Source organism: Corapipo altera, unplaced genomic scaffold (genome assembly GCF_003945725.1).
Source record: "Corapipo altera isolate COAL_440 unplaced genomic scaffold, ASM394572v1 61305, whole genome shotgun sequence".
NCBI lineage: Eukaryota > Metazoa > Chordata > Aves > Passeriformes > Pipridae > Corapipo > Corapipo altera.
This window is the reverse complement of record NW_020884909.1, coordinates 7873059-7888063: the sequence shown is the minus strand read 5'-3', so window position 1 is coordinate 7888063 and position 15005 is coordinate 7873059. Positions and strand designations below refer to the sequence as shown.

General features: G+C 61.3%; 3 protein-coding genes across 3 annotated transcripts; 1 reads left to right on the top strand and 2 right to left on the bottom strand.

Moving 5' to 3' along the window:
- Positions 1-4445: 4445 nt before the first annotated feature.
- TOMM5 (translocase of outer mitochondrial membrane 5) lies at positions 4446-5174 on the top strand. The gene is made up of 2 exons (XM_027653172.1): positions 4446-4638; positions 4753-5174. The coding sequence occupies exons 1-2, from the start codon at positions 4518-4520 to the stop codon at positions 4785-4787; spliced, it is 156 nt and encodes a 51-aa protein (XP_027508973.1). The 5' UTR covers positions 4446-4517; the 3' UTR covers positions 4788-5174.
- Positions 5175-7789: 2615 nt separating this feature from the next.
- EMC4 (ER membrane protein complex subunit 4) lies at positions 7790-9459 on the bottom strand. The gene is made up of 5 exons (XM_027653171.1): positions 9372-9459; positions 9190-9289; positions 8610-8763; positions 8015-8175; positions 7790-7863 (listed from the first exon to the last, which is right to left on the bottom strand). Exons 1-5 carry the CDS (start codon positions 9440-9442, stop codon positions 7828-7830), a joined length of 522 nt encoding a protein of 173 aa, XP_027508972.1. The 5' UTR covers positions 9443-9459; the 3' UTR covers positions 7790-7827.
- An 850-nt stretch (positions 9460-10309) lies between these two features.
- EXOSC5 (exosome component 5) lies at positions 10310-12299 on the bottom strand. Its single transcript, XM_027653170.1, has 6 exons — positions 12178-12299; positions 11776-11889; positions 10950-11071; positions 10710-10850; positions 10549-10638; positions 10310-10468 (listed from the first exon to the last, which is right to left on the bottom strand). The coding sequence occupies exons 1-6, from the start codon at positions 12278-12280 to the stop codon at positions 10376-10378; spliced, it is 663 nt and encodes a 220-aa protein (XP_027508971.1). The 5' UTR covers positions 12281-12299; the 3' UTR covers positions 10310-10375.
- Between the last annotated feature and the right edge of the window lie 2706 nt (positions 12300-15005).

Genomic DNA, 15005 nt, shown 5'->3' with positions numbered 1-15005 from the left:
CCTACCTCCATGTCCTATGATCCAGATAACGGCTCTGGGATGGCTGGGATTAAGGACCCAGAAAATCTTTGAAGAGATATGGTTAAGATCTTATGCAGGATGAAACCCCTTCATGTTTCACAGCAGAAAAACTAAACTTAGAGGATCAGTCAGCCCCTCTCTGCTCTGCACCACACAAGGCTTTGGGGAAGCTGAGCCTACAGCTGCCAGGGCTGGGCAGCCACAGCCCCAGGCACCAGAGCCCAGCACAGAGTGACTCAGGGCCTGTGCTGTGCCTGGGAGCGACAGCATTGCCCAGGCACTGCTGGGGAGCCAGGAGGCACCAGCCAGCCAGGAACCCCCTCCTGGTGCCGTGTGAGGGGTCCCGACCTCAGCACAGCCCATCCAGCTCCGTGGGGACTGCAGGAGGACAGGCTGGAGCTCCTCGGGCAGGCTCTGAGACAGCCTCTGTGCACAGAGCCCAGTGCTGCCATCAGTGGGGGATCAGTACTGACCCCTGGGGGGGGGAGGGTGAGAAGGCCACTGTGGCACGTGCCACCAAGGCTCCAGCAATACCTACCTGGCCTCTCCCCAGCATTTCCGCAAGGCTTCCCCAGGGCCTCCAGAATGCCTTGGCTGTGCATCGTGAGAAACATCCTGATCCACTTCCAGGAGTGGACGTTCCTGGTGCTCCTCCAGACCTCACTGGTGGATGCAGAGGGGGCCAGGCCAGGCTGATGCTGCTTTTCCCAGGGGGAGGCATTCTGTCTGCCCAGCTGGTGGATGAGCCATCTCCACAATGCGGGAGCAGCCCTGGAGAAACGCCACAGGGTAGTGTGTGAAGGGCCACTCCACAGAACGTTTTTGTTGAAGAGGATCAATCCACTGTGGTGAGTTCCTTTCCCTTAGAAACATGCCTGAGGTCTCAGAAAGGGTGATTAGGGCAGTTGTAATTTCTGAGTGCTACTTCCTGCCTGCCCTCTGCACCAGCTGTGTCTTACCCCGGTGCCAGACCTTCATGGAGCGGGAGAACCTGTGGGGACAGAATCTGAGTTTCCACCAGCATGTCCTGGCTCAGGTGCCAGGGCAGCCCTGCCCATCAGCCCCTGCTCTGCACTCCCACCCCGCACACAGCCCTGCCTCTGGCACCTGCAGGCTCCGTCCCGGCGACAGTGGAGCTCATTTGCACCCAAATCCTGCAGTTTTCCAGAAAGATTCCACCCACCCATAGCAATGGCGAGAAGCAGACAGAACCAAAGTTTCATGGTGGTTTTGCCCTTGGGGTGAGGAGGCAGCCGGGCCATGCCTGCCCTTGGTCCCTGAAATGCACCTTGGACCTGAACTGGCCAGTATGTGGAGCGAACTTGGAGGTTGGTATGGACACCAAAGCAAGTCCTTATTCTCTGTCACCTTGCCAATCTTTTCTCAGGTAGAAAAAGCTGAAACTGCTTTTGAACAATGACAGGTGATAGGGAGCTGCCAAAGGCATCACACCCAGAAGATACACCCCCCCTCCCCTCCCCCTCGCCCCCCCCACCCCCGCCCCCTGTACTGGGGAATTCAGCCCATTCACCTGGGTGACCTGAGGCCTGTCAGGGGTGATGTGACCCCACGGCCAAAACAGCTGTGGGTTAATATTCCAGCAGTGATCTCACACAGGGCTGTTTGGCTGCTTCCTCCCCCAGTACTGGCCACAGCATTCATGTACTGTGGCAATCCCTTCTCCCATCCCTAGACCCTTCCCCCAGTCTTTGTACTTCCTTTGTCCATCCCTTCCAAAGGAACAACAAACTTAGAACTACTTTTTTCCTACTGCTTTGTGCTTGGTGTTTTTCTCAGTCTGTGTCTTGTTCAGTGTTTCTGACACTTTTACATTGGTATTACCTGGGCATTATATGCTACAGCTGAGAAAGAGGAACTCCTGGCCTTGCCCCAGGAGGTCCCACTGCTTCTCTCCAGCTACCCATGGAGTTTGGCCTCTCCTCACACCACTGTTCCATAACCACTTGGCAGATCCAGGTGTCCCTTTAGACAACCTCTGCACTTTTTGTCAGCTTTTCATGCTGTTACCTGCCACACACAGGTGTTTCCTACACAATGTTGTGCCAAGTTCTGCTGAGACACCTCGAGGAAGTGCCTGGCCAGTGCCTCGTGATCTGCCTGTAGCTCCAAGGAATGGAAAGTAAAATGCTCCTGTAATTATGGCACTGAATGGAACTAAAGACCTACCTGCTATGAACTGTCCAAGCTTTGCACTTCGGAGTTTTGAGGGAATTCTGGTAAACTGACACAAACATTCCAAGGACAGCTCAGGATATTGTCAAAACCCCAAGTCAAAGCCTTCTGTCCGTCAACAATCACTCCACACCTGAAGTCCCCACCTCTCCAATAGTAATATCTCCCATGGGAAATGTTTCTCATCCCCTCATCTCAAACAGGGACAAGGACAATGGGCTGGCTCCAATTGTTGTGGCAACAACTTCCCAGTCTGTGTCCCGGCAGAGCCCTCACCTGTGCTGCTCCCTGACCTGTTGTCTCCCCCCTGCTGCAGTGTCTTCTCAACATTTGGTCGTGTTTGACTCGGCTTTGCTGGAGATGCCCACATTTCTTCATCTCTCCCCGAGCAGTGCCTGGGGAAACAGCCTTGCTGCTGCTTCTGCAGGACTGGGAGGACGAGCAGTCACGGGATGTAGGAAGGAACTCCTTGTTTTTCTGCCAAGATGGAATCAGGACCTGCCAATCTGTTCCTGCCAGCCAAGGCCAGAGAGAGCCATTCTGCAGAATGAAACCTTGAGTGACTAATGAGGTTTCCTGGACCTGGCAGAGGCAGGAGTTTATGTCAGCAGGGGATTCGGGCACCTGTGCTTGTTTTCCCCTGAGACTCACTGGAAAGCTCTCAGGAGGGCAGCCCAACACCTTCTGAGAGCAGGACAGGCTCCCTTTGTTTGCAGAAGGGACGGGAATTGAACGTCCTGTGACTGTGCTGGGTGTGGGAGGTTTGGGAACCCTTCTCCTTGGCCACCTGGCTCCAAGTCAGGGAGGGCCCTGAGCCAGGAGCACTCAATTAGCCCTGTAATCACAAGCACAATGAGAGCAGCTGCTCTGTAATTGCCTCTGCCTCTCAGCTAGGAGAAATTCCTTTTTTTTTATTATCTGGGAGGGCTCTGAAGCTCAGGTGTGCTGGGGGGGGGTGGTAGGAGTTACAAGGCTCTGCCTGCTCCCCTGCCCCTCTCCAGGCACCTCGGGCAGCATTCCTGGTGCTCTGAGCACTGCAAGATGTGGAGTGTGTAAAAATTTGCTTAAGAAAGGATGGTTTTTAACGTTTGATCTTTGTAAATTTCATGTCTCCAGAAAGGACATTTAATCTATGGATCAGAGAGCAGCCCACGAGCTCTGAGTGATGTCCAGGTCTAGGAAACACAGATTTCTGGTCGGTGGAATTGCCTTGTTAAGGGTTCAGGGCTGGACACATCTCAATGACCTCAGCCCTGGGGGAGGGTATCACAGCTTGGGAGGAAGGACTTCCACTGGCAGTGGGCACAGGGTTTATGGGCCACATGGACATCTGGCAGAACCCCAAAGATGAGGAGGAAACTAATAATGACAACTCAGCAACTGGGCTGAATCAGCTCCCACTGGGTACAAGGTGACTCCAGCAGGGGCAGATCGTGACCCACAACATCAAACACCCACTCCCCCGACCCATAAAGAGAAGGACTGAGCACAGAACACACCGAGCACCCAGGGTTTGCTCAGTGCTGAAATAAACACCCAGTGTCTCTCAAATGTGTAATTGTTGGCTTGTTGCACAGCAGGTTATGAATCCCGTTTTTGTGGACAGCGGAGGGCTGGTGTGTGCAGTTCCCAGGGGAGCTGCTGGCCTGGACCAGCTCCAACTCCCAAAAAAGGGCACAATTAACGTCAGCATTTTGCCCATCTGATGATGAGGGGTCTGGAGCATCTCCCCGGTGAGCAGAGACGGTGGGAGCTGGGCCTGGTTAGTCTGGAGAGGAGAAGGCTGAGAAGGGATCCCCCCAGTCCACACCAGTATCTCCAGGGGCTGTCAGAGGATGGTCCCACACTCTTTTTGGTGGTGCCCATTGAGAGGACGAGGAGCTGGCCATAAACTCAAACACAACAAGTCCCCTCACCACGAGGCAGGACTTCTTTCCATGGAGGTGGCAGAGCCCGGAACAGCTGCTCAGGGAGGGTGTGGAGTCTCCCTGTCTGGAGACACTCCAGACCCACCTGGACACGTTCCTATGTCACCTGCTCCAGCTTTTCCCCAGGCTTGAAGGTTACAAAGATCAACCACCGAAGCAGCTCCTTTCCTAAGGAGACGTTTCTGCAGTCCAGGTTTCCCAGCCCCGGGCGCTCCGGGACCCCCGGGATCGGGATCCCCCCGTGCCCGGCTTCACGTGACGCGGGCCGGGCGGAAGCGGCGTCACCGCTCTCCGTGCGCACGCGCCGCCGCCCCGGTCACGTGTTGCCGCGGCGCGTGGCCGTGCCGGGATTTGGGATTTGGGATCGGGGTCGGGATGTTCCGCATCGAGGGGCTCGGGCCCAAGATGGACCCGGAGGAGCTGAGGCGGAAGATGCGCCGGGACGTGCTCTCCTCCGTCCGCAACTTTCTCATCTACGTCGCGCTGCTGCGGATCAGTGAGTGACCGGGATGGGACCGGGATGTCCCCGCGTCCCCGGGGTGTCCCGGCTCCGGGATGTCCCCGCGCCCCCTCCTGATCCGGGCTGTGTCCCGTCTGTTTCCCTCCCCAGCGCCGTTCATCCTGAAGAAGCTGGACAGTATCTGATCCCGCGGACCCAGCCCCGCAGCTGCTCCCCCCGGGCCACAGGCGGTGCCGGAGGGACACGGACAGCCCGGAATTCCCAGAATGTCCCGTCCAGCACGCGTGGCCGCGCAGTCCGAGGAGGGGAAGGTGCCTGTTGTCCCTGCGGGTGAATCCCGGGCGCAGAGGGGGCCCTGCTGTGATACAGCAGCGCTTCGTGCCGAATGTTCCTCGTGCAGTGCGAGCAAAGCCCATCCCCATCCCGCGGGACGTGTCCCGTGCTGGCAGGGACACAGCTCCGGGACCGGCTGTGCTGTGCCTGCCCCCCGCACCCCGTCCTGTGTCACACCCAGTCCCCGCCGAGTCCAGCCCAGAGCACTTTGTTTCAAATAAACGGGAGAGCAGTTGTGTGACGGGCCCTGGTCACGCTGGGTGTGGGATTATATCCCTGGCTGCGCCTGGAGTTCACCCACTCCTCCTTTGATCCACTCTGTGTGGAGGGACGGCAGAGGAGGAGCAAGGGTGTCCAGGTGGGTCTAGGTGGGAGCTGCCAGGCAGCCTGGCCTGTGGCAGCTCCCCCTGGCACCAGAACCTTGGGGGTCTGTCCCTTGGGTCACAGTCCTGAGTGCCTGTCCCCAGTGGGTGTTGGAAGGGCAGTTCAAGCTTGGAAACAGGGTGTCCATTTGGCAGTGTAACCAAGTCACTTGGTCACTTCCTACCTGGAACCTTGAGTGCCCACTGCACCCAGGGGAGTAGCCACCCGTGAGTGGCTCTGGATTCCAGTGGGAATGAAATCAGGGGTGTTCTTGAGCTCAGGTTGTGCTATAGGTGCCTATTCTGGGGTGACCTGATGGCTGCTGAACCCAGGAGGAAGAGGCTTTTCCCTCTCTTGGCTCTTAGTAGTGGAATTTTCTGTCTGCTCTGGCCCAGGGACCTCTATCCCATGGTCCAGGTCCTGGTGCTGGGGACAGTCCTGACTCTATCAGACTCTGCTGGACTTGGTGTGAGCCTATTCCAGGCTGGCTCCAGGGAGAAGATGGAGAACAAAGGTGTTTCCACATCCAGCATGTGACCCTGTCCGCATGGGATCTCCAGGCACTCTTAGAGCAGCTGCTGCCGTGCCTTGGCATTTTCTGAAATTATGTTGCCATCACAATTCCTGTGCTCCCAGCACTAGCCAGGCATCTCTTCACTAATTCTTCCCACTTTCACCTCAAGTTTGGGTGTCCTGCTCTTAACAGGGCATTGGGTTTGCTGATGGAGGGCTCTTTCCATGGTGGGCTGTCTCATTCCCAGGGGCTGTCACACTGTCCCCCCCAGCAGCTCTGTGATTCCTCCACTCCTGTACTCAACACATGGAGCTCCAAGGGGAGGGGTGTGGACCTTCCCAAAACTTTAGGGAACAGGGAATGTACAGGGGGAAGGAGCCCCTTGTCCTGCCATTACTGTGTGGTGTCCTGAGTGAGACGTGGCTGGGCCGGACAGCTTCTGCACCTGGGAAGACACAGAAAGCTCCAAGAGAGACCGAAGCAGTGGCTGGACATGAGCCCAGGTGTGCAAGAGGCCAGGGGCCCCTGGACTGTCCCAGCCATGGGGTGTCACAGCCCCAGGACAGTGCCCATCCCTGTGCTGGCACTGCTGAGGCCCCTCGTGTCCCGTGTCCAGGTCTGGGCTCCTCAAACAGGAAGGACATTGAGGGGCTGGAGCGTGTCCAGGGAAGGGAATGGAGCTGGGGAAGGGGCTGGAGCAGCAGGAGGGGCTGAGGGAGCTGGGGGGGCTCAGCCTGGAGAAAAGGAGGCTCAGGGGGGACCTTCTGGCTCTGCAACTCCCTGACAGGAGGGGGGAGCCAGGGGGGGTCAGGCTCTGCTCCCAGGGAACAAGGGACAGGAGGAGAGGGAACGGCCTCCAGCTGTGCCAGGGGAGGGTCAGGTTGGACAATCAGGAGGAATTTCTCGCTGGAAAGGGTGGTGAGGCCTTGGCAGGGGCTGCTCAGGGAGGTTTGGAGTGCCCAGCCCTGGAGGTGTCCCAGGAAGGCCTGGCCGTGGCACTCAGTGCTCTGTGCTGGGGGACAAGATGGGCATTGGGCACAGGGGGGACTCAATCTTGAGGGTCTTTTCCAACCCAAATGACTCTGTGGGGAGGTGAGGCCATAGGGGAAGGAGCCCCCACCCCACCTCAGGCCCCCCAGCACGGCTGTGGTGTCACTGGGGAGACTGGGATTTACTAGGATTGGACTCTGGGCCCTATAGAATTACCATGGAGTCCTGGATCATAGTCGCAGCCCAGGAGGGCACTGGGCCATACTGGAAGGTCTGGGCTCTACTGGGAGCAATAGTGGAAGAAATTATTGCAAAAATGTGGAAAAATGCATGAAAAAACAAGGGAAAGGGGGGAAAATGGGGCACAAAGGGGTAAGAAGCTGGAAGAAAACCAAGGAAATTGGGGAAAAGGCAGAGTAATGTGGTGAAATGGGGTAGAAAGCAGCAGAGTGCTGCCCTGGCTCACCCATCACCATTGCTGTATAGGTCCAGTGCTTCCAGTATAGCACCAGAGCTGCCAGTAAAATGCCAGTCTGAGCCACAGCTTTTCAGGTAGGATCCCAGCATGGCCTCTACACTCCCAGTGTGGACCCAGCACTCCCAGTACAACACCAGCATAACCTACACTTAAACAAAGATCCTGATATGATCCCCAGTGTTCCCAGTACAGAGCCACCCTTGGGCTGCCATTCTCCCAGTATAATCCTAGTATGGGCTACAAGGCCTGAAGTACACTTCCAAGGTTCCCAGTATGTCCCCAGACATGGGGACATGGGGCTCCAAGTACAGTTCCAGTGCACTCCCAGTACAGTCCCAAGGTTCCCAGGGCACTCCCAGCACAGACTCCAGAGCTCCCCAATGCACTCATGGTGTTCCCAGTGTGGTCCCCAGCACTGCCAGTACAGCCCCACAAACACTTTTTGCTTTTCCCCAGTGCCTCCTTGGGCACCTCAAACCCTCTGAATTCCCCCCAAAAACAACGTCACATCCTGCCATCGCCTTTATTGGTGAGTGGGCGTGGGGGGTCACAGGATCAGGCCCCCACCAGTGAACTCCATTCGCTGCCAAGAGAAGGGAGAGAGGAAGGGGGTGAGTAGGGGGACCCCAGAATCCCTGGGGGGCCTAGGACCCCTTTCCCTGGGGGATCCCCAGGACCCCTGCTCTCCCATGGAGAACCCCAGGGCCCCCACCCCCAGAGGACCCCGTGCCCACCTGCGGGGGGGTGACGAAGGCCAGCCAGTCAGAGGGGCGGGTAGGCAGCAGCCCCATGGCCTGGCACTTGTAGAGGGCCAGTGCCAGCCCCAGCCCGTTGCCCACCAGGAACACAAGCCCCTGCAGTGCCCGTCGGCTCGAGCTCTCCAGGGCCTTCAGGGCTGGGGGGACAGAGGGGGTCAGGGGGGGTTTGTCAGGGACCCCCAGGCTGCTGAACTGGCATGGGGGGTTATTGGGGGCTATGAGGGGTAGGCAGCTGCTGGGGGAGTGCTGGGGGGGTGGGTGGGACTGACATGGGGGTGACTGTGAGGGGGCTGTGGAGGACACTCAGGGGACCAGGGGGACACCCAGGGGTCAGGGGGGGCTGTGGGAGACACCTGGGGGGCTGGGGAGGACATCCAAGAGACTGTGGGTATCTGTGTGGACCCCCAGGGATGTCTGTGTGGTGGCTTTGGAGACTCCCAGGGGCCAAGGGTGTCTGTGTGCCCCCAGGGGCCCATGGTGTCTGTGGGTGTCTGTGTGTCCATCTGTGTGTCTGCGGATGTCCGTGTGTCCTCCCAGGGCCTGTCACTCCCACCATGGGGGCTGTACTCACTGGCAGACAGGGACATGAGGGCCTGGAGCGGGCGCCAGCCCATCATGCAGACCATCATGGCCGGGAAGATGGAGATGGTGTTCCCAGCCATGTACATGATGAACAGGTTCATAGGGATCTGCTTCAGCGGTGCCAGCGCCACATCCCAGCAGCGCTGCAACAACAGGGGGGAGGGGGAGCTGGGGCACCCACGGTGACACTACCTCGGGGAGTGGGGGGACACCAGGGACCAACCCCCTTGGGTGTGGGGAGACCCAGGGCAGGGACCATCCCCCACGGGGACGAGGGATTTGGGGTACCGAGGGAACCACCCCCATGGAGGGCCGGAGTGTGGAGGGACACAGAGAGACCCCCTCCCACGGGGGAACCGGGATATTGGGGGAGCTGGGGTAGGGACCACCCCCCATGGGAAATCTGGGGGGACCCGGGCAGAGACCACTCCCATGGGACAGGGAGCCCCCCCGTGAGGGCCCCGGGGAGTGGGGACACAGAGGGGCCACTCCCCGGGAAGGGCGGGATTAGGGGGGCCCCCGGAGCCGGGACGCCCCGCAGGAGGTCCCAAAGGCACCCCCCGTCCCACCTTCTCCATGAGGATCTTGTCGCTCTCGTGGACGCCGCCCTCCCCCAGCTGCCGGTCGGCGAACCCGAGCGGGCCGCGGCCCTCGGCGGCGCCGCGGGGCCTGCGGGCACAAGGCGGGGCTGAGTGGGGGTGCCGGCACCCAGACCCCCTCGCGTCCCCCCCCGCGTCCCCTCGTCCCTCACCGGCCCCCCGGGGCCGCCCCCAGGTCCAGCGACCACTTGAAGCGGCGCCCCCGCACCGCCGCCGCCGCCATGGCCGCAGTCACGTGTGCGGCCACGTGGGGCACCCCCAGGGGTTCACCCCTCTTTCGTGTTTTTCATCCCAAAGTTCCACGGCAGCTTCTTTGGATCTACTGGGTTTTGATTTTGGTTTCTTTGTTGTTTTTTTTTAGTGGGCTTTTCTCATGGGTTTATTTTTTATTATTTTTTTTCTAAGCGGAGCGTTGGCACGCCCTCATTGCAACGCCATTTGACATCATTTCCCACCCCGCGTTACACCCCATTATGGGCCCCATTGGTAACACTTATTGCATCCCACACCCCTCACTGTCTCTTCTTACTACCGCCACATCCCCCCACTGATCCTCCACCGTCATGCTTATTACGCCCAAAACTCCCCGTTATTGCACCCCCAACCCCCCCCCCCCCCCCCCCTCTCCTCCCCCCCCCCAAAATTCCAATTTTGCCCCCACTCCCCGCGGCGGTGACACGCTCCAGCCCCCCCCGCCCCGCGTGGTGTTTCCCAAACACGTGATTCCTCCCGACCGCTCTATTGGCCGCGGCGGCGCAAGCCGCGCCCAGGAAGGATCGATCCGTCCCTCCGCGGCGCCGACATTATGAGAAGGTCACGGCCTGGCAACGGGCACAACGCACGCAGCGGCGCCCCCATGTTGGGTGTCCCGGCTCTGAGCGGTACTGGCGCCGCCTGTTCCTGTCTCAGCACAACACGTGTGCCAGCCATGTCCCCGTGTGGCCCCCGCTTTGGGGGCTATGTCAGGACAGGTGTTCCCAGGCATGTCCCCCACTCTTGGGGGCTCAGGACACATGTCCTGGGGGCACATCCCTGTGTGCCCTCCACTCTGGGGGGCCCCTGTGGCACGGAATGGAGTCGAGAGGCACAGTAGATACAGAAAGGTCCTTTACTGAGTGTGGGGTCTGGGCCAGCTCGGCCACCCACAGGGTCCCGGTCAGGACTTGGAGTACCTGCGGCGCAGGGAGTCGCGGTAGAACTGGAAGATGGTGTCTGCGGCGCGCTGGGCTGTGACCAGGCACTGCTGCATCTGAGGGGCAACAGGGGCGGGATGGGGGCCAGGCTCCCCCTGAGGGGCTCCCACACCCCCAAACCCCCGAGGTCCCTCACCTCCTCCATGGAGCAGCTGCCCTTGGTGGTGGCCATCAGCACCTTCCTCTCCCTGCTGTCAATGGCGAAGGTGAGCACGGCACGGGCCTCCTGTGGGACCAGGGGGTCAGGGGAGCTCGGGGGGCACACACAGGGCCGGGCACCCCCCTCCCGGGGCTCACCTGCTCCTGCCGCGCCGTGGGGTCGAGGGCGATGGTGCCGTCGGGGCCAAGGGCGCAGGTGATACCGCAGAAGAGGGAGGAGAGGGGCAGCCCCGCATCCAGCAGCCCCATGCAGGCGGCGTTCAGGCAGCACGACAGCAGCTGGGGGTCACAGTCAAGGGACACAGCGCAGCTCCGGCCCCCTGACCCCAAACCCACTGCTCTGAGCTGTTCCCCCAAACCCTCCCCTCCAAAGGATACCGATCCAGCGTCACTGAGCACCTGCAGCACCAGGGTGATGGCCGTGCGTGGGTGCAGCACCCCCAACACCACGGCCTCGCACGTCTGGCGCAGCTGCTGCTCCCGGCTCCGCTCCAGCACCCCTGCAAACCACAGCATGCACGTGCCCCTGAGAAAGGCTGTTGTCTGATGATCAGTCTGTGCTTTCTAGCCTCCAGAAGAGAGATTCAACCCACGGATCAGAGAGCAGCCAACAAGCTCTGAGTGATGTCGAGGTGATGGAAACACAAATTCCTGGTTGGTGGAACTGCCTTGTTAAGGTTTAGAGCTGGACACGTCTCAGTGATCTCAGCCCTGGGGGAGGGTATCACAGCTTGGGAGGACGGATTTCCACTGGCAGTAGGCACAGGGAACGCAGAATTTATGGCCCAGCATCTGGCAGAACCCCCAAGATAAGAAAGGAACTAATAAAGACAATTTAGCACCTGGGCTGAAGCAGCTCCCACTGGATTCCGAGTGATTCCAGAAGGGGCAGGCTGTGACCACCAACCCAAGAAACACCCCGACCCAAAGGAAGAGAAACACTGAGCATGGGACCAACTAACACGAGAAGCGAGAGAGTCATTAACCAACAGAATAGTAATTAACAGGAGAACTATGTAACCTATAGCCGATGAACATTAATACCTTTGTTTGCTAAAATGTATAACACTGTATAAACAGTAACAAGTTCCAGAGTTCGTAGCGCTATATTTGCGGATTAGCTGCCCAGCAAACTGTAAATAAAGAGCTGTAAATAACTCCAACACCTGGGCTCCCTGTTTTGGGGGAGGGCCGGGGGTCCCACCTGGCAGCCCCACCTTGGGGCGCAGCAGCACCTCCAGCGCCGCCCGGTCCGGCAGCTCCTTGCTGAGCTTCGCCTCAGCGGGGCCGTAGAGCCCGGCCAGGACTGAGGTGTCACCTGCAGACAGGGAGGGTGGGATGGAAGGGAAGGGATGGGGAGAGATGGGATGGGGAGGGGAGCCCCCAAGGAGAGCCGCGTGGGAAGGGTATGTGGGGAAACCCAGGAAGGGGAGCCCCGGGGAGCGGAGTCTCCAGAGCCTGCAGGACGGGCAGCCCCGGGAAAGGGGGGAAGACCCTGCGGGAAGAGCTGGGAAGGGGAAAAGGGGACCCCGGGAATGTGGCCCCACAGACCACCCATGAAGGAGAGCCCTGGGAGGGGCAGCCCCGGGGGTTCGGCTCCACAAACCCTGCAGGAAGGCGGCCGAGCCGTCGGGCCGCGAGAGCAGCCCCTGCTCGCAGGAGAAGGGCCGCAAGCGGCACTGCCCGCCCGGTTCCGCCACCGTCTCCATCCTCTCCTCTTCCTCCTCCTCTTCCTTCGCCGCTTCCGCTTCCGGGCCGCGGGCCAGCAGCCAATCAGCGCCTGCTGTCGCGACTGGGCCCCGCTCCCGCGGCATCGCGAGGCATCGCGATGGCGCTCGGGTCGCGCCTGGAGCCGGGCGGGAAGGGCGGGACCGGACTCCCGTCCCCCTCATACCGGAGCCAGCCCGGACCCGGGGGACGCGGGGGGAGGAACACCCAGCCTGGCCAGAGAGAGCCGCGAGCAGCACCCGAACCGCGCCCTGGCGGGGCAAACCACGGCGGCGGCGGGTGCTGCTCTGCTGCTCTCCGTCATCTGCCGAAAATCCTCCTGGGAGCCTCGGCCGTGGTCCCACAGACAAGCCGAGGGTCCTGCCGGCTGTCTCGGCCGCGCTGGGACCCTGGGCTGGAGGACTGAGCAGGGACACTGGGCAGGGGGAGGGGGACTGGGGAGACCCCCCGAGGGCTGCGGGGCAGGAAGGGGCTGGACATGGGGACATCGCTGAGCCCACAGAACGCGGGAATCTGCCAGTGGCATCACCTGTTACCCTCCGCTTTTATGTGAACATGTGGCACCCTCCGGGCAATAACAAGGTGATTCCTGGGGCTATGGAGCCCACTGGCAGCAGCAGGATCTACCCCCCCATCCCCGGTGGCCTGGATGGGCTGAAGGACAGTGCCAAACCTCCCTCTCCCTCCTGCAGCTGCTCCTCTTCAACCCCATGATCCATCTGGGGATCCAGCCCCCAAGCCCTTCCCAACCCAAAGTTTCTCCCACTGTCAGCCTGTGCCTGCCTTTTTCCCTGTCCCAATCCACATCCCACATGTGGGCAGCTGCCCAGGCCATCCTTAAACTCCACACCCAGGCAGAGGCTGCTTCATCCTGAGGGGGGGCTGAGGACATCAGCCTTGGGCCTTTGGGTTTCTCTGCCCTCCTGGGGGCTCCTGCACCATTCCCAGGTCCCTGCTTGGAAAGAACTGATGACTTCCCATAATGGAAATGAAGATATGTCAGCAATGGATTGACTGAAGGGATCTGAAAGGGGATGGGAAGCTCAGCTGGCAAAATGAGACACAAGAATCTTTCTGCCCACGAGAGCTTTGGCATCACCATGGCTCCACTCAGGATTTCCCTGGGAGGTGGTGTCGGGGCACTGGAGGTGTGGGAGCCTCAAAAACGGGAAAAGGGCCTAAGGAGAAGGGGGAGGAAGCAGCACTCAGAGACTGTGTCAAGGAAATTTATTTCCTTCTCTTTTTCCTCCTCCTGGGCCGCAAGGAACCGTGGCGGTCACGGGCCCTCCTCTTTCGGGGGTGCCGGTGCTGCCGGCGCTCATGGCCCCTGTCCTGGACGGGAGTGGAGGGACCTGGAGCCTCTGTGGGCTCCCGGGCCACATCCTGGGGCAGCTCCTGCTCAGCAGGGATGGGCACACACGGGGGGTGGCTGGGACTCCCAGGGGGGGCCTCTGATGTGCTGAGCTGGTCTTCTGGGCCCGACCCCACGGGGTCACAAGTGTCAGCCTGGCTGGGCCTGGGGGTACCCCCTGGGCTGTGGGTGGGGGTACCCCCCGGGCTGTGGGTGGGGGTGCCCCCCGGGCTGGCAGTGGGGGTCTCCCCTGGCGAGGAGGAGTGGCTGGAGCTGGACATGGAGCTCCCGCCCCGGTCCCTGGCAGGTTGGGAGAGGTGCAGCTGCCAGGCCTCGCCACATTGGCTCAGGGTGACATGGACCAGCCCGTGCACCAGCGGGGCCGTATATTCCCCCAGGTAGTTCTGCAGCATCTGGGCCAGCGCGTCCCTGTCAGGGCCGTAGATGCAGAGGGCAGAGAGGGCGATGCTCTCCACCTCGCGGGCCTCCCACCAGCGCGGGCCGTGGATCGCCTCCAGGCTGTGCTGCAGCCACGGCCGCACCGGGTCCAGCAGATGCTCCTGCCCGTGCAGCAGCTCCGCCCAGAGCTCGGCCGGGAGCGCCCGCGGGGGCCCGGCCGGGGCCGGGGGGCACCGGGCGCAGCGGGGCCGGGGGCAGGTCTCGACCAGGCGGAACTGAGCCCTCCGCGCCCCCGGCGAGCGCCCTGGCGGGCTGAGGATGCACTGCAGGAAATCGGCGTCGCCGAGCACGGAGAAGCGGGCGGCGATGACGGGGCTGCGGCAGCGGGGGCAGGTGGGGTCCGCGGCCGTGCCCCGCAGGAGGCAGCCCAGGCAGAACGCGTGTCCGCAGGGCACGGCCAGGCTGTCGCAGCTCACGCGGTGACACACCGGGCAGTCCCACTCGGTCTGCGTGGCCCGGCTCGCCCGCCGCGGCGGGTCGGGCAGCGCCCGGGACGGGGCGGGGCCCATCGCGGGCACCGGCGCCGGGCCGGGCCGGGCCAGGCGGCTGCACTTGACGGTCCTGAAGGGCTCTTCCGACCCTGGCGATTCTGTGGCGCTTCCCAAGGGTGTCGGGCACTGCACGGTGGAACGGGACCACGGTCAGAGGCTGTCCCGGGGCGGGTAGGACGCAATGTCCAGGCCCCTCCAGGACACCCTCCCCACTCCCCGAGCCCAGCGCACACCCCATGCACAGACACCCGCGAGGAGTTTCCCCACAGCCTCACCTTCCCTGCTGCAAACAGCCGCAGTGCCCGGCTGCCCAAACCAGGCAGGGCTGAGCAAACACAGGGAATGGCCCCGGAGGGGTCACCGAGCTGCCAGGGGAGCCCCCGAGGCACCACCAGCCCCGGGAGA